This window comes from Saimiri boliviensis, chromosome 1, assembly GCF_048565385.1.
Source record: "Saimiri boliviensis isolate mSaiBol1 chromosome 1, mSaiBol1.pri, whole genome shotgun sequence".
NCBI lineage: Eukaryota > Metazoa > Chordata > Mammalia > Primates > Cebidae > Saimiri > Saimiri boliviensis.
This window is the reverse complement of record NC_133449.1, coordinates 115,516,388-115,541,042: the sequence shown is the minus strand read 5'-3', so window position 1 is coordinate 115,541,042 and position 24,655 is coordinate 115,516,388. Positions and strand designations below refer to the sequence as shown.

At 44.7% G+C, this 24,655-nt stretch overlaps 1 protein-coding gene across 3 annotated transcripts in view; it reads left to right on the top strand.

Moving 5' to 3' along the window:
• Positions 1-23,132, top strand: part of NUP93 (nucleoporin 93) — a 117,613-nt gene extending 94,481 nt beyond the window's left edge. For all 3 annotated transcript variants that reach the window (XM_003943464.4, XM_003943465.4, XM_003943467.4), the window contains 14 exons: positions 6,323-6,455; positions 7,845-8,002; positions 9,161-9,326; positions 9,614-9,707; positions 10,550-10,741; positions 11,447-11,573; positions 11,689-11,761; positions 12,045-12,089; positions 13,568-13,684; positions 15,056-15,174; positions 16,524-16,641; positions 17,085-17,168; positions 19,792-19,920; positions 22,866-23,132. In XM_003943464.4, the coding sequence (XP_003943513.1) occupies positions 6,323-6,455; positions 7,845-8,002; positions 9,161-9,326; positions 9,614-9,707; positions 10,550-10,741; positions 11,447-11,573; positions 11,689-11,761; positions 12,045-12,089; positions 13,568-13,684; positions 15,056-15,174; positions 16,524-16,641; positions 17,085-17,168; positions 19,792-19,920; positions 22,866-22,976 (1,666 nt within the window). In that variant the 3' untranslated portion in view covers positions 22,977-23,132. The remainder of the gene's footprint in view (positions 1-6,322; positions 6,456-7,844; positions 8,003-9,160; positions 9,327-9,613; positions 9,708-10,549; positions 10,742-11,446; positions 11,574-11,688; positions 11,762-12,044; positions 12,090-13,567; positions 13,685-15,055; positions 15,175-16,523; positions 16,642-17,084; positions 17,169-19,791; positions 19,921-22,865) is intronic.
• Positions 23,133-24,655: the final 1,523 nt, after the last annotated feature.

The following is a 24,655-nucleotide window of genomic DNA, read 5'->3' as shown; positions in this document are numbered from 1 at the left end:
CTGTGCCTGGCCTAGGATTTTTTTTTTTAAGTGAGTGTAAGTGTATGATAGCTCATGACTGCTTTTTTCTTAATCAACCCTAATCCTTAACATCGGTGCTTGACTTGACCAATGGTACTAGGTTGCTTTCCTTGGTTTTATAGCCCTGGTAAGCCATTCCATATCTTTTCATCTTTTCATTTAGCTTTTAAAATTATCTTGTTCCTTAATTTCTTTAACAGTGCTTCTTGCAGCTATTTGGGAATTTCTTGTTCATAATCATAAAGTTTATTTTTCACTCTAGTAGCATCATTCTCTCATGCCATCTTTTGTAAGCATTCATTGTCACCTTTTGATAAAGGGGATTTTTTTTTTTTTTTTTTTTTTTTGAGACGGAGTTTCGCTCTTGTTACCCAGGCTGGAGTGCAATGGCACGATCTCGGCTCACCGCAACCTCCGCCTCCTGGGTTCAGGCAATTCTCCTGCCTCAGCCTCCTGAGTAGCTGGGATTACAGGCACACGCCACCATGCCCAGCTAATTTCTTGGATTTTTAGTAGAGACGGGGTTTCACCATGTTGACCAGGATGGTCTCGATCTCTTGACCTCGTGATCCACCCGCCTCAGCCTCCCTATAAAGGGGATATTTTAGAATAATTATACTCAGTTTTTTAAAAAGCAATCAAATGGTTTTTCTCCTTTGTTCTGTTAATATGGTGAATTACACTTATTTTCAAATGTGTTATTTATTTTTCTTGCACTTTATACAAACAGCATATAGCTGGGTTTTGCTTCTTTAAAAAGTCTATTCTGACGTCGTTGGCTTTTTAACTGGGAATATTTAATGATTTTTACATTTAATATAGTTATTGACATGTCTGGATTTGGGTCTATCATTTTACTATTTGTTCTATCATTTTGCTGCTGGTTTCTTCTTCCTTTCTTATTCTAAGGAATATTTTTAGTAGAAATCAGTTTTAATTTAGATATTGGCTTTTTAGCCACATCTCTTTGCATTTAAAAAAAAAAAATTTTTTTTTACATAATCTGGGTCCACTGCAACTTTTACATTATTACATGGTGGCTTACACCTGTAATCCTAGCACTTTGGGAGGTTGACGGAGGAGGACTACTTGAGCCCAGGAGACCAGCCTGGGCTAGTGAGACCTTGTCTCTATTAGAAAAAAAAAATTTTTTTTGGCGAGGCATGATGGATGGTACATGCTTGTAGTCCCAGTTACACAGGAGGCTGAAGTGGGAGGATTGCTTGAGCCTCGAAGGTCTCAGGGAGGGAGGATTGCTTGAGCCTGGGAGGGCATAGTAAGCTATGATCGTGCTATTGCATTCCAGACTGGATGACAGAGTGAGACCTTATTAAGGTCAGCTTTATAAGTCTGCATGTAAAGTTTGTCTCCAGCCTTGTCTGGGTCCCATCAATAGATGGCAAATTTCTTGATACAGGGAGCTGCGGCTGCAGGTAACTGTCTGGGCTCCTCGGCAGGCCTGCAGGCAGGCTCCGCCAACAGTTGTGGCCCAGAACTGGCGCCTCAGGGAGAGTGCAACCGCCATCTTGGCTCCTGACCTGTACTCAGTTTTAAAATTTTTTTCGCTGCTGCTGATTTGCTGACAGTATGCATATAATAGTTCAAGTGATGTAATGCACCAGATGGCAAAATAGACCTGTCCCCCCAAATTTTTCAATTATAAGGCTGTAATGTTGTGAAAATACAGAATCAGTCTGTCTCTTCCCTGCCACATTCCAAGATTTGAGGCAGAATATATATTTATTAGCCTTCAAGGAGTTTAGACTTCTTCAACTCAGGCCCTTGTCAGCACGTGTACTGTCTTAATGCAAGTTGGAAGAGGCCACAGTAGGCACTTGTTTGTCCTGGCTGTTACAGGACTCTTCAATCTATTATCCAACCTCCGCTTATAAATACTTCCAGGCCTGGCGCAATGGCTCACGCCTGTAATCCCAGCACTTTAGGAGGCCAGGTGGGTGGATCACCTGAGATCAGGAGTTCGAGACCAGCCTGGCCAACATGGTGAAACCGTTTCTACTGGAAATACAAAAATTAGCTGGGTGTAGTGGTACGCACCTATAGTCCCAGCTACTTGGGAGGCTGAGGCAGGAGAATCACTTGAACCTGGGAGGCAGAGGTTGCAGTGAGCTGAGATCATGCCACTGCACTCCAGCCTGGGCAACAAAGTGAGACTCTGTCTCAAAAAAAAAAAAAATTTTTCCATTGATGGGGAACTCATTAACATTTATTAAATTTTGTTTATTTTCCCTCTTTTTAAAAAATTTTATTTAATTAGTTTATTTATTTATTTATTTATTTATTTATTTATTTATTTATTTTGAGACAGAGTTTCGCTCTTGTTACCCAGGCTGGAGTACAATGGCGCGATCTCGGCTCACCGCAACCTCTGCCTCCTGGGTTCAGGCAATTCTCCTGCCTCAGCCTCCTGAGTAGCTGGTATTACAGGCACGCACCACCATGCCCAGCTAATGTTTTGTATTTTTAGTAGAGACGGGGTTTCACCGTGTTGGCCAGGATGGTCTCGATCTCTTGACCTCGTGATCCACCCGCCTCAGCCTCCCAAAGTGCTGGGATTACAGGCTTGAGCCACCGCGCCTGGCTAATTAGTTTATTTTTTATTTTTTATTTTTTTGAGACGGAGTTTCGCTCTTGTTACCCAGGCTGGAGTGCAGTGGCGCGATCTCGGCTCACCGCAACCTCCGCCTCCTGGGTTCAGGCAATTCTCCTGCCTCAGCCTCCTGAGTAGCTGAGATTACAGGCACGTGCCACCACGCCCAGCTAATTTTTTGTATTTTTAGTAGAGACGGGGTTTCACCATGTTGACCAGGATGGTCTCGATCTCTCGACCTCGTGATCCACCCGCCTTGGCCTCCCAAAGTGCTGGGATTACAGGCTTGAGCCACCGCGCCCGGCCAGTTTATTTTTTAATAGAGATGGGGTCTCGTATGTTGCCCAGGTTGGAGTGCAGTGGCTATTCATAGGCACGATCCCACTACTGATCAGCACAGGAGTTTTGACCGGCTCCATTTCTGACCTGGGCCGGTTCACCACTCCTTAGGCAACCTGGTGGTCCCCTGCTCCCAGGAGGTCACCATATAGTTGCCGAACTTAGTGTGGAAACCCAATCGGCATAGCGCACTACAGCCCAGAACTCCTGGGCTCAAGCGATCCTCCCACCTCAGCCTCTAGAGTAGCTGGGACTACAGGCACGCACCACCACGCCCAACTGTTTATTTTTCATTATAAAAATGATACATGCTTATTAAAATAAGACTTGAGGCCGGGCGCGGTGGCTCAAGCCTGTAATCCCAGCACTTTGGGAGGCCGAGGCGGGTGGATCACGAGGTCGAGAGATCGAGAGCATCCTGGTCAACATGGTGAAACCCCGTCTCTACTAAAAATACAAAAAAAATTAGCTGGGCATGGTGGCACGTGCCTGTAATCCCAGCTACTCAGGAGGCTGAGGCGGGAGAATTGTCTGAACCCAGGAGGCGGAGGTTGCGGTGAGCCGAGATCGCGCCATTGCACTCTAGCCTGGGTAACAAGAGTGAAACTCTGTCTCAAAAAAAATAAAAAATAAAAAAATAAAATAAAATAAAATAAGACTTGAAAAAAGAGGGGAGGACCCCCTATACCATCTACAGGCTCCTATTACCTTATTATATTTCATTTTTCCCCGTTCTTAAAGTATGAGTATTTTTTTTCATAACTGCATAATATTTCATTGAGTTGGCCAGGTGCTGTTGCTCACACCTATAATCCCAGCATTTTAGGAGAACAAGGTGGGCCGATCACGAGGTCAAGAGATGGAGACCATCCTGGCCAACATGGCGAAACCCTATCTCTACTAAAAATACAAAAATTAGCTGGGTGTGGTGGCAGCCACCTGTAGTCCCAGCTACTCAGGAGCCTGAGGCAGGAGAATGGCTTGAACCTGGGAGGCGGAGGTTGCGGTGAGCAGAGATCGTGCCACTGCGCTCCAGCCTGGCAACAGAGGAAGACTCTGTCTCAAAAAAAAAAAATGTCATTGAGTCTGTTTCCTGTTATTAAGATTTAGGTTATTTGTTTCACTCTCTCTGTTGTTATACTTAACCTGGTGTTGAGCACCTGGCTTTTTGAGGTAGTCTTGTTTTGGATAAGAACATGCTATATTTAGAAAGTTATTATATTAACCACATATTTGGGTATCTGTAAAATGGACTATTTAATTTTGGTATGAAAACACTTAAAACTACTACAGAGGATTTTAAGAAGCATATAGCAAATAAATGAAGAGAATGGTAGTAAACAATCATTTTGCAACCACCAGTGTAATAACTGGTTCAGCAAGGACCATCAATGGAAACTAAAACCATTGAATAAAAGATTGTTGGTGAATAGAATACTTACATGACTTGCATGTATTGCCTCACAGACTACATATTACGTACAAAGAGAATAATACATCGTAATGGGGAAATCTGGTGGATACCTTTCAACCAAGTGAATCATATCTAGTGTTACAATAATGACACAAACCTACTACCTACTTCATTTTGCAATTCAGTGGGAAGCGCCAACATTAGCTATGTAGAACGATTGGCAAAAAAAATTGAACCTGAATCGAATCATGAAGAGATATATTTAGCTTACCAGACATACTGCAAGACAGCTGGCCTGGACTCTATAAATAAAAGGTCAGTGTCCAGCTGGGCATGGTGGTGTGCGTCTCTACTCCCAGCTACTCCGGAGATTGAGGGGGGAAGATTGCTTGAGCCCAGGAGATTCAGACGGGAAGATTGCTTGAGCCCAGGAGTTTGAGGCTGTAGAGTACTTTAAAGGCACTTGTGAGCCGAGCATGGTGGCTCATGCCTGTAATCCTAGCACTTTGGGAGGCCAAGGCAGCGGATTACTTGAGGTCAGGAGTTTGAGACCAGCCTGGCCAAAACGGTGAAACCCTGTCTCTACTTAAAATACGAAAATTAGCTGAGTATGGTGGCCTGTGCCTGTAATTCCAACTACTTGGTTGGCTGAGGCAGGAGAAATGCTTGAACCCAGGAGGCAGAGGTCGCAGTGAGTGAAGATCACACCACTGCTCTTCAGCCTGGGTGACATGAGCGAGAATCCATCTCAAAAAAATAAGGGCACTTGTTAATAGACACAGCATTCCAGCCCGTGTGACACAGCAAGACCCTGTCTCTTTTGAAAAAAAAAAAAAAAAAAAAAAAAAAGATTATTGTCATGAAAGACAAAAATAGTGGTAGAATTAGTGGAATTATCCTAGATTAAGGGAAAGTAGCATGACAATTATATTTTCTTGTTCAGATTCTGTATTTAAAATGAAAACTGTAAAGGACACTATTAAGAAATAAATGGGCCGGGCGCAGTGGCTCAAGCCTGTAATCCCAGCACTTTGGGAGGCCGAGGCGGGTGGATCACGAGGTCGAGAGATCAAGACCATCTTGGTCAACATGGTGAAACCCCATCTCTACTAAAAATACAAAAAACTAGCTGGGCGTGGTGGCGTGTGCCTGTAATCCCAGCTACTCAGGAGGCTGAGGCAGGAGAATTGCCTGAACCCAGGAGGCGGAGGTTGCGGTGAGCCGAGATCGCACCATTGCACTCCAGCCTGGGTAACAAGAGCGAAACTCCATCTCAAAAAAAAAAAAAGAAAGAAAGAAATGTAGATTATGTTTTTGATAATAAATTAATGTTAAATTTCTTGGTATCATAATGATATTGAGGTTAGGCAGGAGAAGGTCCTACTTCTTCAGAGCCACATGGTAAGTATTTACAGATAAAGTAGCCCCTGATTTTTATTAACATATTTTCAAGTGGTTTGGGGGGAGAAGAGAAGCACAAGTATGTATATTATGTGTGTGTGGAGAGAGAAAACACACAAAGAAATGTTAAAAATTGGTGAATCTAGGTAAAAGGTTATGTGCATTCATTGAACTACTCTTTTAACTTTTTGTAGGTTTGAAATTTTTCAAAGTAAAACATTTTAAAACAACCCACTAGAGCATTAGGCTGTGAGCTGGAGCAATTATTATTCTGTATATCCACCCTTAATGTATTTGAAGTCCACAGTTGTGTTCCTCCAGGGATTCTTTTGAGTTTCTGCAGTAGTAAGAAATCTGTGATCCACTGCCCACTGAGTAAATAACCTAGTTTGCTTCATTAAGCATGTATTATTTCCTCTTCTGCATTGGGTTTGAAGTCTAGGCCCTGCCCTTCGAGCTATAATGTCATGGATATGGGCATAGAGGTGTGTAATAAATGTTTTCAGTCTTCCCTGTTTTTTTCTTTAATTTTTTTTCAGTTATAAGAATTACACCCTTGTGACTGTCTTTGGAAATTTGCATCAGGCCCAACTGGGTGGGGTGCCTGGGACTTACCAGTTGGTTCGAAGTTTCCTGAACATTAAACTTCCAGCTCCCTTGCCTGGACTACAGGTACTGACAACTATCTCTGTGTAATCAATTACACCCCCAGAGCAATTGCCCTCAGATGAGCATTTTCAGTTAAAATGAGGATATGTGTGGAGACTATGGTATAGAGATGAGACCAGAGAGAGGCGAGGACAGAAGTGAAGACCTCTTAGGAGGCTGATAATACAGAAGTCCCAGTGATGGTGGTAGTTGCTCAGCCCAGTTGGAGGAGAGTGCATGGGGAAATGTGACTGGGTTCTGGATATTTTGAAAGTTGAGCCAGTAGGACTCGCTGAAGAACATGGATTTGAGTGTGAGAGGCAGTCAGGGATCACTTCTGAGATTTTTGACTAAAATAGCTGGAAGAATGGAGTTGAATGTGGTTTTTAGGATGTCGTCTCTCTTCTCAGCTCATGGTCCAGTTGGGGAGATTATCACACAGTATGCAGAGCCCTGAACTGGAGCCTTGTGCACAGGGTGGCAGGATACAGAGATTAGCTTCATAAAGGGGTGAGATTCATACTTGCTCTTAAAGAATAGGAGTTCAACTTCAGGTTTTGGAAAAGATTATTCCAGGAGGAGGTAACACATGCACAAATGCATGGAGGCAGGAGAGCGTATCTGGAAGATTGGGTGCACTGTAGAGCTTGGCAATCTTGGGGCCCACTAGTGAAGGCCTTGAGTGCCAGGCCCAGCACTTTGGACTTAAACAGCTCAAAGGGGTTTACGTGGGCAAGTTCAAATCTGGATTTTACAAAGAATCCTGCTGAGGGGAGGGTGGAAGTGCCAAGAAAGGGGGCCTGAGGTCTACTTCTAGAGGAGCTGAAGAAAAGCAAAGAGAGATGCATAAGCATAGGCCGCTGTGCAGACAAATGACAAAACCAGACTTGGGATAAATAAGCTGTAGTATCTCAGATCCCCAGTGCCCAGCAGTACCTGACACCAAGATACTGAGTAAAATGTTTATGACGTTTTATAAACTTGAGTACTATAAGGGTAGTCTCTTACTGGTCAATAACATCTTTAGCCCTTGCTTTGTGGGGGTTTTAGGAGTCCATGTGTGTACATTATCACAAAAGAACGTCACATAGTTTACTGTGGGCCACTGGGATTCCGTGGAAAAACCACAGGGTGGCTTTGGATCAGGTAGGGTACATAGCGCTTTGGAGGGAAAGCTCTGGAGCCATACTGCCACTTAACAGCTTACTTGGACAAATGACTTAACTCCTCCATGCCTCAGTTTCCTTGTTTGTAGATCAAGGAAGAAAAGGCTGTTAATGGTTCTCACCACAGGGAGCTGTTCTGAGGATTAAGTTACTTAGTATAAGAAAAGGGGCTTAGCTCAGTTTTAGCACATATGAAAGCACTCAGCTTTTCCTTGTTGATTTTGAGCAAATACTCTTCCTCTTTTAGGATGGAGAGGTGGAAGGCCATCCTGTGTGGGCACTGATTTACTACTGCATGCGCTGTGGAGACCTGCTTGCTGCTTCACAGGTAGTTAATCGAGCCCAGCACCAGCTGGGAGAGTTTAAAACCTGGTTCCAGGAGTACATGAACAGCAAGGACAGAAGGTATGGTGAATGAGGTGGCACACCCAGTGGCAGCCATGCAGAATCGAAGGGGTGACCCTTACTGTCATTATTCTCTTTTCCCTGCATGGGCCCAAAACAAGTTTCCGCCTGGGGGAAGAAGGAGGTTTTGAAAGCAAATAGAACTCTCTTGGGAGTAAGGAGTGAAAACCGTAAAAGAATGCCCCATTCTGACACTGTCTAGCCATGCATGCCTGTTTGTTTGGGAATGTTTCTGTTTCTATAAAGAAGAGGCTGGTTCAGGAGCATGATTTGACTTGTTCTATAAATCTAAGGCATATCAAGGATGCTTTATAAAATGGGACATTTTAAAAATTACACTTTTCTTGTTAACACTTAGTGCTTTTTCTGGTCAACCCAATATGGAAATATGTTGTCATGTACTTCTTAGCTTAAAGGCTAGAATTAGAAGTTAGTAAAACTGAAATGTAATAACTGAATTAATTTGTTAAGTCTTCAAGTTCTGTTACATTAAGAAACTGCTAAGCATTAATTTCTCTTGGATTTTGCTAATGTAATTGGACTTAAGTTCACACTCAGACTGAGGTTATATGTATGTACATGTATGTAGAAGAAATGATGGTTACTCTAGTTGTACTTGTAAAAAACTAGGATACTTTCCTTGGCAGCATTAATAATGTCATGTCAAGAGACTGCCTCAAACCACAAGCCCCTGTCTTGCTCAAGTTAGAATTTAAAGTAGGATTAATGTCTTAAGGTTCCCCCAGAAGGAGATTTGAGTGCAAGTTGTTTATTTAGGAGGTGATCTCACATGAATAAGGGAGTGTGGAGGCCAGAGAGGGGCTAAGACAATTAAGGGAAGGATTCCCTCCTGTTCATTACTGCTTGAGTGTTGCTGGGGTGTGGAATGGAGTTCTAATTCCCTGGCATTTCTGACCTGTCCCTGAAGCCTCAGCAGACAGAAAACTGACAGGCCAATAGATGTAGTTGCTGGTAGTTCCAAGTCAGGCTACAGCAGTGGTACTGAGGGGAGAGGATGGGGCAGAAACAGTGTCTCTTACCCCTGATGAAGGAAGGCTTCCCTGCTCTCTTATGTGTTTGGGACCTGGGACGCTTTCAGATGCCCCTGAGGATCTTTATTGAGTGTGTATCTATCTGTCTGTTCCCTTATGTCTGTAGATTGTCCCCAGCTACCGAAAACAAGCTCCGGCTGCATTACCGCAGGGCTCTCAGGAACAATACAGATCCCTACAAGCGGGCTGTCTACTGCATCATTGGCAGATGTGATGTCACTGACAACCAGAGTGAAGTGGCGGACAAAACTGAGGACTACCTGTGGCTGAAGGCAGGCACCGTTTCCCCTGCCCACGCAGGGCTTTACCCTTTTCTGTGCTCATGTCCCCACAAAGATTTTTACCTGCTTAATGTATGATGCCAGTAAGGTGATCAAGACCAGCAGGTTCCTCGTCTCCTGGCCCCATTTTTTATTGTGTAACTCCCAGCTCATAACTGTAGCCTTAAACACAACTTCCAGCTGACAGCATTGAGCCTGGCTGCTGAACAGCTACAACTCTGTGCATGTGGCTCAGGGTGTAGTTTGTACCAATGCATATGTTTCTTTTGGGGATTTAGTTGAACCAAGTGTGTTTTGACGACGATGGCACCAGCTCCCCGCAAGACAGGCTCACTCTCTCACAGTTCCAGAAACAGTTGTTGGAAGACTATGGTAAGATCCTGGACATAACCGCCTTTCCCTTTTCTTGTCCACTTAAGATGAGTACTTCAGTTTTCCTCTGGGAAAATTTTTCATCCCTGAACTTTTGTCTTTCCTTCAAAACTCCTGTAGATCTTCAAAGCAAAACACAGCAAAATTACCATTTCAAATTTAAATAAAGGGCATGTGGCCTTAAGAAATGCATAAAGCTTATATGGTCATACACAATAATCTGTTTGCTCTAATTCTTTGAACTGTTCTAGTAGACATATGCTCAGGGAGAGACAAAGAATACTTAGCTGTTGCTTCCTAGTAGATCTCACAGTCACTAGATCTGAGCATAGAGTAGAAAGAAATTGCCTCCCTTCTTTTTCCCCCCCTGTTTAAAAGCTGGGAAGAAAAGAATATTCCAAATAGTGGTTAGCAGTTGTTGGATTCAAATTTCTGTGAATATGAGTAAACTGAAGCTCCTTTGAAATCTTCATTTATCTCCTTGAGTGACTTATCAGGGTAAAGGAGATGAATACTCCCTTTATGGTCCATTTTAAGGTCCTTAACTCTGTGTCTCTCCTACCTAATGCAAGCAGTTGGATTTTTACAACACAGTCACACTTTTTAGTCATGAGGTCTAGAGAAGGTGGAGGAGCCAGGTCACATTTCACATGGCAGTTGACTGTCTTCAGGACCCCCTTGATCAATTCAGGCTCATGCTGGTGCTTTCTTCTGCCCAGCAAGTCCTGTAGGCCCACAGGGCTGCTGTCTGGGGATGTAGGCGCTGGTAGTTTTAGCACACATGAGCCACCGGTGAGCACCTTCCTTCTGAGTTGGTTTTATCTCCTCTCCTCTCTCCCCAGGCGAGTCGCACTTTACAGTGAACCAACAGCCCTTCCTCTACTTCCAAGTCCTATTCCTGACAGCACAGTTTGAAGCTGCAATTGCCTTTCTTTTCCGCATGGAGCGGCTGCGCTGCCATGCTGTCCATGTGGCACTTGTCCTGTTTGAGCTGAAGTTGCTTTTAAAGTCCTCCGGACAGAGTGCTCAGCTCCGTGAGTATTTGGGATTGGGTTGGCAGTAATGTAACCACAACACATCCCTGGTGCCACAAAACCACAACCAATAAGGATTTGAGCAAAGGGTAGCAGTCATTTTAGAGCATTGTAGACAGCTGAGCATTTTAGATGATTAGTGTTAGGGTTCTTGCTTTCCCCCCCGCATTAGTATTCCCTTAGAAGTTAACTATATAAAGTGCTGTTCAAAGTGCTAGCTTTGTGGCCAGTCTGATTGCCTGGAAAATAGTGCAGAAGAATAGTCCCTAGAGTCATGGGTCTGATTCCCATTAGGGCCCTTGCTTTAATGACATTGGAAACCCCAACCAGCCATGTGCCTACCTGCCTGGGCTGAGAGAGTCAGGGAAGACAGAGGAAGTAAATGTGGATGAATGGCTGTGGGTTCCTTATTGGTGCAGCAAAATCATCCCAGAGCACATGCCGTAATGGTCAGTTGGATTATCTTTTCATTCAAAGACCAACATATTAGTAATTTACGGCAAAGTGCTATTTTCTCCACTCTGGGCCTGGAGAGGAGTTGAGGATGGGGTGGTAAAAAGGACTGGCCAAAGCTTATATTGGCAAACATTGACTGGGATGTAGGAGTAGACGCTGCTGGGTCTGTGGATTCAGCTTCCATAGTTTCTGGGTTGCATGGGTCAGTGGGGCAGTGTGGTGTGACCCATTCTGACCCCCACAATGCAGTCAGCCACGAGCCTGGTGACCCTCCTTGCATGCGGCGGCTGAACTTTGTGCGGCTCCTCATGCTCTACACCCGAAAGTTTGAGTCCACGGACCCAAGGGAGGCCCTTCAGTACTTCTATTTCCTCAGGTAACATTTGCTTTTGAACATTTACTTCAGCTAGTTTCGATTTCTGCCATTCTGAGAATGACTATTAGAGACCTCAGGTCCAGACTAGAAACTGAGTTGTTTTTTTCCCTTACAGGGATGAAAAAGATAGTCAAGGAGAAAACATGTTTCTGCGCTGTGTGAGTGAGCTTGTGATTGAAAGCCGAGAGGTGAGTGGGTTTCCTTCTCTCTCCTCCCCATGGTTTTCAGTGTGCATGTTCCCATGCTAATTCTGTACTGCCTGTTTTCTTCAATATGGCTGTGGCGGATAAGGCCTAAATGGTTTTTGGAATTTTCTTGGGTTTCTAACAATGAAAATATTTATTTCAGTCACACTGATTTTTAGTTGCGTAAGACTTATCCCATTTTATTCCCCACTTTTCTCTCTGAAGACTTATAGATTATGTTTATATCTTTGTCCAATAATTTGAGTAAAGTTTTTTCCTTCCACAGTTCGATATGATTCTTGGGAAACTAGAGAATGACGGAAGTAGAAAGGTGAGTTAAATGCATCCTTAGAGAAATGTTTTATGTTTTTAGCCATTGGGGATTAATAAATATCAAAAGAATACACTTAGATTTTAAGATTTAAGGTATGAAAAATGCAAATCTGAACAGAGTTGCTTAATTTAAAAAGTTGAATGAAAATTAGCCCAGATTATTACCTTGGTTTACACACACTTATATCTCCTTAAAATACATAAATTTGTGATTAGATAGCTTTTTTATTATGTTCAGAATATTCATTTGTTCATGCCTGTCGTTATTTGAGCTGAGAATGCTATTATACATTTCTGCCATTCTTGGCTCAGAAAACATGCAAGAAAAACAAATTGATTACTGCACCCATTCCCCCAAGATGCAAAAGTTACAAGTGCACCTGACCTCCTTCAAAATGCAATTTCCAAGGATTTTGACCTCCACAGTGACTCCTGGAGGCCTGAGGGATCCCCAAGACTTACTTTGCCCACTGATTGTCATGGCAGGAGGGTCAAAGCTCCTGTTGTCAAAGACCAGTCCTGACCCTGAATCTCCCTGTGGTCTTTGGAAAGTCACTTACCCCTCAGGGACTGACTTTTCTCATTTGTAAAAATGGGTAGTTTTGACCCAGCAATCTGTAGATGAGCTCACACTGCTCATACCACCTACCTCAGAAGAAAGGCAAGTGACAGTGCTGATGACAGCGGCCAGGCTTATTGGGTGATGATAATCACCAGGCACTGTGCTGAGCACTTTGCATAGTTTCTTTAACAGGCTGCACTGGGGCCAGGAGGATCCCAGCATGTATGAGTTGACAGAGCTGGAAACATAGATAAGACCTTATTCCCTGCAGCCTCCAGAGTGGCAGGGCAAGTCACCTCAACCTGGTCCAGCTCCGAGAATCCAGTGCCAGTGGAGAAGCAGAATGGCCAGGCAGAGATGTTATGCAGTTGCCTTCATTCTCCCAGGGTGCCTGAGGCCTCTCTCATGCTCTCCTGACCATTTAGTTGCTGTTGAGTGGTGATGGTGATTTTTTATAGAAATGTCCTGTTACCACTTGCCATGTGTTTTTTCAGCACTGAGTTCCTTTTGCCATCTGTCTTAGAACACAAATCCAAAATCCTTCAGATATTTTCTCTACGCCTCCTGATTTTTCTCCCTAGTCCCTACTCATCAGCAAATTTAAAATCATTGATTTTCACTGACTCTCTGGGTCATTTTGGAAAATTAGAAAGCCCAGATGTCTTATTGCTGACTCCTCTGTGCTTCCAGTAAGTCTGCCCTTTCACATGTAGTTTTCTTGATCTCTTTTATAGTTTTAATAGGACTTATATCTTCAAGAAAGCCAGAGTCTAGCTGATGAAATACATGCATTGCTCAGGGCAGGCATTTTTAGTTGAAGTATTTTTTGGATCCTAATTGCTTCACTGTGTTTAAAATAATAGCTCTGTGCACCCGTCTCTCTCTTCCCCGCCCTCCATAATTTGTCTTGTCAGCCTGGAGTCATAGATAAATTTACTAGTGACACAAAGCCTATTATCAACAAAGTTGCTTCTGTGGCAGAAAATAAGGGACTATTTGAAGAGGCGGCAAAGCTGTATGACCTTGCCAAGGTAAAGTGTGCCCTCTTCCCTCTTCTGTACTTCACAGATCTGCCAGCCTTTCGGCATTAAATGCACAGCCCCTTCGACAGTGTTGTTGTGGTAGCACTCTCCCTGCAGAGGCATTTTCTCTAGTGCTTAGACAGTTAATGGTCCAGTCAGGACAAAATTTCCATTTTACAGAATCATTTCTGCTCATAAGGTATCTGGCCAAACAGGAGCAGCGTATTGAAAGGATGTCCTGCAGGCATGAACTCTTACCTCACTTGGCAGCAGAATTAGCATCCATCACATTTTGATGGTGAAGCCACTGTTGAAAATGGCATTATGCTGACCTTGTGGCAGCCACAGACACACTGGAGAGCAGTGGTGTTAGAAAATAAGATCGGGCCGGGCGCGGTGGCTCAAGCCTGTAATCCCAGCACTTTGGGAGGCCGAGGTGGGTGGATCACAAGGTCAAGAGATCGAGACCATCCTGGTCAACATGGTGAAACCCCGTCTCTACTAAAAATCCAAGAAATTAGCTGGGCATGGTGGCGCGTGCCTGTAATCCCAGCTACTCAGGAGGCTGAGACAGGAGAATTGCCTGAACCCAGAAGGCGGAGGTTGCAGTGAGCCGAGATCGCGCCATTGCACTCCAGCCTGGATAACAAGAGCAAAACTCCGTCTCAGAAAAAAAAAAGAAAAGAAAAGAAGACCACATCCATGTGCAGGAAGGAGTGAAAGAAAATAAGACCACAGGCCAGGTGCAGTGGCTCAAGCCTGTAATCCCAGCACTTTGGGAGGCCGAGGCGGGTGGATCATGAGGTCAAGAGATCGAGACCATCCTGGTCAACAAGGTGAAACCTCGTCTCTACTAAAAATACAAAAATTAGCTGGGCGTGGTGGCTCGCACCTCAGCTACTCGGGAGGCTGAGGCAGGAGAATTGCTTGAACCCAGGAGGCGGAGGCTGCAGTGAGCCGAGATTGTGCCATTGCACTCCAGCCTGGGTAACAAGAGCAAAACTCCCCCTCAAAAAAAAGAAAGAAAAAGAAAATAAGACCACAGCTGGGCATTTTGAGAGGACTGGAATACATGCTTCTACCTAATACATATGATAACTACTAAGGATTCTGTGACCTAAACAAGATTACATTCTCTCCTTACCAACTGAGAAAAGTAGGCAAAAAGACAGGCTATAGGCCAGCTGCGGAGGCTCACACCTGTAATCTCAGCACTTTGGGAGGCCAAGGCAGCCACATCACTTGAGGCCAAGAGTTTGAGACCAACACTTCCATCCATCACCCCAGAAAGTTCTCTTTGGTGGGCAGTGGGCATTATATAGTTGTTCCTTTTACGGATTACTTGATCAATTGCTTCCTTAATTTTAAAAACTTGAGCAGAATGCCGACAAGGTACTGGAGCTGATGAACAAACTGCTGAGCCCTGTCGTCCCCCAGATCAGTGCCCCACAGTCCAACAAGGAGAGGCTGAAGAACATGGCGCTCTCCATTGCTGAACGGTAAGCCAGGAGCTGGCTCCATGAGACCCTGAGGGTGCTACTGTCAATGCCAGGCCACCCATGCCCACCCAAATGCATGTTCAGCTTTACTAGGTGACAGCAGACAGCTTTCCAAAGTGGTTCTACTAACTCATCATGCCACCAGCACTGTGTAAATTTCTTCGTCCCCACATCAGAATTAGCATTTGGTACTACCAGACTTAACATTTTTGGCAAAGAAATGGGTATGAAAGGGCATCTCAAGGCCGGGCATGGTGGCTTATGCCTTTAATCTAGGCACTTTGGAGGCCAAGGCAGGCGGATTACCTGAGGTGGGGAGTTCAAGACCATCCTGACCAACATAGTGAAACCCCATCTTTAAAAAAAAAAAAAAGAAAGGGCATCTCAGTATTTTAATCATGCTTGTGAAATTTAATTCTAAGCATTATGCTCACCTATATATTGTTGTATACTTTCATCAGCCCTCTCAAAGGCATTCAGGAGCAAAGCTAGTGATGGTTAGATGGGGGAGATTCTTAGAGGTGTGGCCAGTATTTCAGACTACCTGGATCACCAGTGAGTTAACTGAATTATCAGACTTTCAACTAGTTTAGGTCCCAGGCTGAGGCTAACAACATTACTTTTTGCACTCGCTATAGATATTTCTAGTAAAATGACCCAAAGAAAACTGGGTTTGGGATGCTTTCCTGGGGTAACACGAAAGAACATTCTTTGGTCAATGAGATTTCTCCACCTAGCAAACAATCCCCAGTGATGGCCGCTGGGCTTTTTGCCCGTCAGGACCTCCAGCTGAGATTGGTTGCTGAGATGATGGTCAAGGCGGAGAACCATGCTCCATGTAGAGTACTTTTAGGTGGATTCATACCAAATCCACTATCAGTGCTTGGCTATTTCAAAATAAACACCATTTTACACTCTTAATTAACTTTACCCAGAGAGCTCAAGAGATTTTCATGCTTTTTATTTTTTGTTTGTTTGTTGAGAGTGTCTCCCTCTATCACCCAGCCTGGAGTGGAATGCAGTAATCATAGCTCACTATAACCTCAAACTCCTGGGCTTAAGCAATCCTCCCACCTCAGCCTCCTGAGTAGCCAGGACTACAAGTGTGTGCCACCACACCTGGCAGAATTTTAATTTTTTGTGGAGATGGGGTCTCACTGTTTATCCAGGCTGGTCTCATCTCTGACTCCTGGCATCAAGCAATCCTTCTGCCCCAGCCTCCCATTTAATTGAGATTACAGGTATGAACCACCACACCCACTGTCTTTTTAAATGCTAGTCCACAGTTAAGGATTACACAGAAGTTCCTGATAACACCCTCACTCCCCCCACCCTATTTTGTCTTTCAGGTATAGGGCTCAAGGAATAAGCGCAAATAAATTTGTGGACTCTACGTTCTACCTTCTTTTGGACTTGATCACCTTTTTTGACGAGTATCATAGTGGCCATATTGATAGAGCTTTTGATGTAAGTTTCAGGAAAGGCGTTTGAAGTGCAAGTTAATGTATGCCCTTGAAAATGCAAAACACTTCATGGAATTTACTTAAAACAAAGGAGCTATCGCCAGTGTGTTTGTTAAATGAAGGACAAGTACAGTCCTGGGTCTTTAAAGGAGTTTTCTGTGTTGCTTTTTTTTTTTTTTTTTTTTTTAACCTATTCTTTACTCCTTTAATCGAAAACAGAGAAGTTTCTCAAAGTAATTTGAAATCTCAGAATTTTAAAAATTGGGTCAGAAAATGAAGATAAGAATTAAGTTAACTAGTTAGAATCAAAGCCTTTGTGTGTACAAGGGGGAATGGCATTTCCTATGAAGAAGCCCTTTGGAGTATGTGAGGTGCTGACTTTACATGTAGAGAGATGAAGTGACTGTGATGATTGTGTCATATGGGGCTGGTGTTTGTTTTAAACAGATAATTGAACGCTTGAAGCTGGTGCCTCTGAATCAGGAAAGTGTGGAAGAGAGAGTTGCTGCCTTCAGAAATTTCAGCGATGAAGTAAGTTCTTTCTTCTTGAGTTATGGAACTCCTTTTTCCCCACTTCCACTGAAAGCTTTTTCTTTTCCTGTAGCTGACAGCTTTAAAAGTTCTAGTTACAGTAACTATCCAGACAGTTTTTCAGAGTGATTCCCTTTCAAATACCTTGGCCTGGCTTTTCTGTGAGTGTCTACATCCCCAGCAGATTATTGTCTGAATTCCCTGATTCAGAAAATAAGAGTCACTTCAGTGATTGACATGTTCTTGGGAGAAACGAGTTTCGGGTTGATCCTGTGAGGTCTGGTTTAATTCTTCTGTTATCCACTCGTACTAGAGGGTATTTTGGTGCTTAACTCTGATCTCTTCAGTAGTTCCAGCAGGTGAATGAAACACATCGTGATTCACTGCTGCCCTTGCCCTCCCTGATCTGTTTGTCTAAAGAAGCAAATGCAGTGACCATGGACTAAGCTATCACTCCACAAGCCCCAGAGCCACTATCTATCTGTTGGGTTTCTAGCACATTGCCAGTGTCTAGCCCAGGGTGCCCAACTGGGCTGCACGCTGGAATCTTTAGGAGAGTTTTTTAAAACCCTCATGCCTAGACCCCAGAGATTCTGCTTTCCCTGATGTGGGCTGCAGCCCAGACTTCCCCCAGTCATTCCAGTGTGTGGCCCAGGTAAACTCTTCTCTAGGACTACACTCAACTCAGCTCTCGACATTATGGACTCTAGAACCAGCTGCCTGGTTCTGGGATGTCACTAGTGGTCTTTCAGTTTAAAATTGTTTCTCGGCCGGGCACGGTGGCTCACGCCTGTAATCCCAGCACTTTGGGAGGCCGAGGCGGGTGGATCACGAGGTGAAGAGATCGAGACCATCCTGGTCAACATGGTGAAACCCCGTCTCTACTAAAAATGCAAAAATTAACTGGGCATGGTGGCACACACCTGTAGTCCTAGCTACTAGGGAGGCTGAGGCAGGAGAATTGCTTGAACCCAGGAGGCGGAGGTTGCGGTGAGCCGAGATCGCGCCATTGCACTCCAGCCTGGGTAACAAGAGTGAAACTCCGTCTCAAAAAAAAAAAAAAAGAAAATTGTTTCTCATTGAGCAGATGCCTTTTATAAAATATCTCTGGCCTGGTGTGGTGGTTCACGCCTGTAATCCCAGCATCTTGGGAGGCCAAGGTGGACGGATCATCTGAGGTCAGGAGTTCAAGAGCAGCCTGGCCAACATGGTAAAACACAATTTCTACTAAAAAGTACAAAAATTAGCCAGGCATGGTGGTGCATACCTGTAGTATGGTGCATACCTGTAGTCCCAGCTACTCAGGAGGCTGAGGCATAAGAATCACTTGAATCTGGGAGGCAGAGGCTGCAGTGAACTGAGATTGCACCATTTCACTCCAGCCTGGACAATGGAGGGAGAATTTGTCTCAAAAAAAAAAAAAAAAGTTTCTGTTTTAGAGAAGGAAGTAAGGCCAGTTCTGCTCATGAAGAGGGATATTGACTACTGTGATACACACAGTTCAGAAGGTCTTGACCTTCCTTTTTTTTTTTTTTTTTTTTTTTTTTTTTGAGACGGAGTTTCGCTCTTGTTACCCAGGCTGGAGTGCAATGGCACGATCTCGGCTCACCGCAACCTCCGCCTCCTGAGTTCAGGCAATTCTCCTGCCTCAGCCTCCTGAGTAGCTGGGATTATAGGCACGCGCCACCATGCCCAGCTAATTTTTTGTATTTTTAGTAGAGACAGGGTTTCACCGTGTTGACCAGGATGGTCTCGATCTCTTGACCTCGTGATCCACCCGCCTCGGCCTCCCAAAGCGCTGGGATTACAGGCTTGAGCCACCGCGCCCAGCCAGACCTTCCCTTTTTATACCTGTTGTGGCTTCTACCCTTAGCCACTTGCTCCTTTGTTATTTCTAGCTTTCCTTGGATGCATCCTTCATTGCATCAGGGATTAAACTAGTTCACCAGGGCCTGCCCTTGTAAATGCTCCCAAGGACTCTGGTAGGGCCATGCAGATCCAGTGGAAACAGCCCAGTGGGTTTGAGAGAGTGGGGAATGGTAGGGACTGTGGAGAACTAGTGTGTGCACCTGTACCTCCTGACATTCAAGTTCAGATTATTTAATGGCAGCCACTCTGCTGGCCAGTCCAAGCCGAATGCTGACCAGATGTCAGCGTGCTTTTGGCTTGCTACCCCCGACTAAGGGAGAAATGGCGTAAAGCAGGTGTCCCCAAATTACTGCCCGCGGGCCGCATGTGGCCCCCTGAGGCCATTTATCCGGCCCCCCGCCGCTCTTCAGGAAGGGGCACCTCTTTCATTGGTGGTCAGTGAGAGGAGCACAGTATGTGGCGGCCCTCCAACGGTCTGAGGGACAGTGAACTGGCCCCCTGTGTAAAAAGTTTGGGGACGCCTGGCGTAAAGGAACAGGAACAGTGACCACCTGACCTGAGCAGCCTTGCTTGGGGTTTTTCTCACACTTGATGTTTCAGTGTCATCAGCTCCTTTTGGGTGACTGTGTGGCTCTCCACCTGGCAATGGTGAGGAGTGATGCGACCAGGCCTGTCTGGAGCAGCCCACCCTCCACCTGTGGTTGGTGCCAAAGGCTTGGTTCTTTTTCTTTACTCTGTGTTTCTCTCTGTGTAGATCAGGCACAACCTTTCAGAAGTGCTTCTTGCCACCATGAACATCTTGTTCACACAGTTTAAGAGGCTCAAGGGGACAAGTCCATCCTCGTCATCCAGGCCTCAGCGAGTCATTGAGGACCGCGACTCTGTAAGATTCCAGCGTTCGTGAGAAACATTGCTGAGCACCACCTTTCTGGTTTGGAATCCTTTGCACTCTAATGAGGCCACATGACCTGAAACTGCTCTTCTCCTTAGTACCTGGCAGCTGGATAAGTCTCGTGTCAGGAGACTCCCAGAGGAAATCAAACATTAAAGGGATTGCTGCTCTTCTCAAGCTTAAAAAAAAAATAAAAAGATGTGCTAGGTCTGCAGATCTTACCTTTTAACAGATCAAAAAGAATGCTAATTTCTAGTTGACTCCATAAGAACTTCCTGCATATTTTAAAAGATAAGTTTATTTTGTTAGTCCAAGCTCATTAGTGAATACGTTTATTAAAACCATACTTTATTTTTGATCAACACATTAATGTCAACCCTCGTTTCTCCTCTCACTGTGCTCACAGTGACCCTAGAAAGGTAACTAGGACAGCTAGGACAGCATTTTGTCCTCTCTCACAGCTGAGGAAACTGAGCTATGGAGTAGGGAAGCAGCTGCCCCCAGGTGGTAGGCAGGCGAAGGGGCCATGTCTGGAGGCTGGGGCTCTCTGACACCTGTGCACTTTCTGCTGCCTGTGGTACCTCCAGCAGTTCATGGGTCAGGTGGAATCCAGGCAGCAGTTCATGGGTCAGGTGGAATCCAGGTAGCTGGAACGCTGAGGCTCACAGCATATGTTGTCTGATTACAAAAAAGAGCAAAGGTTTTTTTTTTTTGAAACGGAGTTTTACTCTTGCTACCCAGGCTGGAGTGCAATGGCACGATCTCAGCTCACTGCAGCCTCCGCCTCCTGGGTTCAGGCAATTCTCCTGCCTCAGCCTCCTGAGTAGCTGGGACTACAGACATGCGCCACCATGCCCAGCTAATTTTTTTTATTTTTTAGTAGAGCCGGGGTTTCACCGTGTTTACCAGGATGGTCTCGATCTCTTGACCTTGTGATCTACCCGCCTCGGCCTCCCAAAGTGCTGGGATTACAGGCTTGAGCCACCACGCCCAGCGCAAAGGTATTTTTTGATCCAATTAAACCATAAGGGGGCAGTCCAATGGTGGGTTTTTTTGTTTTGTTTTTTTTTCTCTCTCCTTTTTTGAGACAGGGTCTAGCTCTGTCACCCAGGCTGGAATGCAGTGACATGATCTCAGCTCACTGCAACCTCCACCTCCTGTGCTCAAGCCGTCCTCCTACTTCAGCCTCCCAAGTAGCTAGGACTACAGGTGCACACCACCATACCCAGCTGATTTTTGTACTTTTCATAGACGTGGAGTTTCGCCACATAACCCAGACTGGTTTCGAACTCCTAAGCTCAAGGGATCCCCCACAACTTTGGCCTCCCAAAGTGCTAGGATTACAGGTGTGAGCCACTGTGCCCATCCTCACAATGGTGTTTTTAAAAATTACCTTTCCTTTAACCTTTGCACTTAATTTTTGATGAGACTCTCAAGAGCTCATCAAACCTGGTTTTGGCAGCCAAGAAGACTTGAAAATCTGTCTTCTGCCTCCAAGGATGTCTGTGAGCTCTTTCCACTGTGACCTTACAGGCATTATTGTTGACAAAACTTGTGCTTAGTGAAAGATAGCAGAAATGTCCACCTTTAGGAATGTGGGTAACAGTGCTCAGGAGTGGTCCACTGAAGTTGTCAGCCCTTCCAGGTGCATACCATAGCATTTGCTGCTCTTCCCCCTGCCCCCAGACAGATAGGAGTCTAGGTGCCCACCACATGGCAGGACTCCTTTTTGATGATAGAAACCCAGTGCAGTGATGTTTGTGCATGTGAGTATTGAGATGATGGACACTTCTTGGTGCTTGGTGTGCCACTTACAGTTCAGGGAAGTATTTGCCCACAGAGAATAGCTGGTGCCCTGGCAGGCCATGTCCCACATCTGATCATTCTCCTTCCTTTTGCCCACCACTCTCCTTTTTCTTCTTTTTCTGAAAGGGGTGGATAGGATTAAGCAGAAGGTTATATATAAAAGCTGTATGCCCAAGAAATCTGCAGGCCAACAGATGTCCTTGGTTTCATGGTTTAAAGTGAGATGCTGCCCAGTAAGAGGGTGAACGCCTAGAGCTCATTTAACAAGAGCTCATGCACTTTTATTTACTTCTAAAGAAAATACAATGGGTATTCTCATCACAAAGTCATATTTCTTTTTATTTGGACATTAATAAGGACATATATTCACTAGTTTGTTTCATACATCAAGTAAAAAGCATTTGCTTTTCAGTTTTCTTCTGGAATGGTCCTTAAGTAAGCCTAGTAAATGATTATTGAGTTTTTCTTTAAAGTCTTGTTACTAGTCCAGAAAGGTATCTACAGATTCTCCCTTTCTACTCCAGATATAGTTTAAATTTGTAGGGCCACCTTTTCCCCTCCTGGAACAATCCAGAAATTCCATAAATACTGTTGCCTGGGGAAAGAAAGGCCAAGCATGTGTGTTGGGAAGGAAGGAACGGGAGGAATGAAAGGAAGGAAGAGGAAAGACACACGGGAGGAAGAGAGCCAGATTGGGACTGCACAGTCACAGCCCTTGCCTTCAGTGTTACAGGGGCTTCATGGAGCTCTGGAGACTCAGATCCCTGTAGAAGCAGATGGACAGAAACCAGCCAGAGAAAGAGAGGCTCAGAAAATTGGAGCAGGCAGTTCTGAAGCTCAGGGCTGTGTCAAAAGCAAGGCAAATGTGTTGGGGTGAGGCGGCTTGCCTGCAAACCCATTTGCCTTTTGCTGAGTAGATGGGTTTGGATGCCTGTGGAACAGGGGCCTCTGGGGACGAGCTTTGCTAACTTTGTGTCATGCTGAAGGAATATGACAGAGGAGGGTACAACTGTCATCCACCCACCAGGGATCTGTCCCTGACACCCCAGGGTAGAGGATGGAAGAACATGAAACACTGCCCTGACTTGAAAGTTAACTGATTTCCTTTCCTTTCTTCCCTTCTCTCTCAGCAACTCCGAAGTCAAGCCCGAACCCTGATTACCTTTGCTGGAATGATACCCTACCGAACGTCTGGGGACACCAATGCAAGGCTGGTGCAGATGGAGGTCCTCATGAATTAAGTGCCATGCTTTGCGGGCTTCTGGGTCTGCACACTGTCAGTACATCAGGCACATGGGCCCACTAGGGTGGGATTTCTGGTTTTGTTTCTGTTGTGTTTTGGTTTGGTTTCTGTATTATGTATTTTTGTCAACACCAATAAATTTCTTTGATTTGTATTTCTTTTCAACATTATTTTATTTTATTTTTTCCTTTGAAATTTTGTTTACATTTTTATTTGTGTAATGAGGGGAAATGCTGTCACTAGCTCTTGGGCCAGGGAATGAGAGGCTATGTAGATATTTATTATTTGGTTAAATTGACCTTAAATAATTAAAAATCTACCCAAAATGAGCCAGGAAACAAAGCCTTTGGGAGTTACTTTTATTTAGGTATAATATTTCATATAGGAGAGTCACGATTCTTTTTCACATTTTTGTTTGAATGTGAAAGTCAACCTCAGCCTTAGAAGTTGTAAAATTTCTGTGTGAAATATCAAACACTCCATGTCCTCCTCTTCTGGGGTGTGACTTTAAGTCCAGATGGTTCAAGACCATCCCCCAAATCATCAGCTCTGATTGCAGGATTCATCAGTTTGCTTTCCTGTAGCAATCCCACTGGAGATAAAAAGCATAGACCTAGAAAAAGCCTTAAGGAAGGTTGTAGATACCTCAGCTCGCACTTGAAGGGGTAAACCTCGCCACTTAACCCCTCTGTAGCTGCTCTGCTGTGAGTTTGACTGCTCAGGCTTGTACATGCCCCTCCTAGAAAGAAGTTTAAGCCCCTCTTTCCTCCTCTGGTGGTCAGTTCCTGTGCTCAGACAATCCCCATCCCCCTTGCCTACTCATGAAGGTAATTGAGCCGGCAAGCTCATGGGTCGTGCTAAGTCTGTAATGTACAGAATTCAGACCACCACATCGCATTGGCACCATGGCTGTTCGCTCCCTGAGCAGTAGTTGTCACCCATCATTTGTTCTGTTTCTCCCACCATCAGTCCCAAAGCCTTGGACTAAACCAGAGAGGAAATTAGGTCATGTTTGTTCCTGAGTGGGCCAACTGGAGCCTTGAAACACTGGGTAGCGGTCTGCTCTGCTGGTTTGATGGACGGCTCCTGAGGTGGATTCTTTACCAGCAGAATGTTAAGATCCCCAAAGGTACCTTTGCTTCTAGGGAGAAGTTTCTAGTCTTGTCATAGGGTGTGGTCACCCCCACTATCTTCCAGTTGTTAAAATAATTGTTACCTTTTCTTTTGGGAAGAAATAATCTATAGATAATGGGACCAACTGCTGCCCATCGTAGGATTCCATGTTGCAGGAAAGATACAGACTGAGGGTCAGTGGGGCTGTGTTCTGCCTTCTTCCCCTAGTCCCCTCTTGTCACCCTGGAGGACTGCCTTCAATTGAGCTTTACTAGAAAGTCTTGAAACATGACCCCTGCAGGGGACTTGATTTAGCAAGTTTTGCCCCACTTATATGCTGATTTAAGCTAATCAAATGATTTAATAGTGCTTTTTTAAAAAGAGTACTCCAGGCCATGCACGGTGGCTAACACCTGTAATCTTAGCACTTTGGGAGGCTGAGGCAGGCAGTTCACTAGAGATCAGGTGTTCAAGACCAGCCTGGCCAACATGGGGAAACCCCATCTCTACTAAAAATACAAAAATTAGCTGGGCGTGACGGCAGGTGCCTGTAATCCCAGCTAC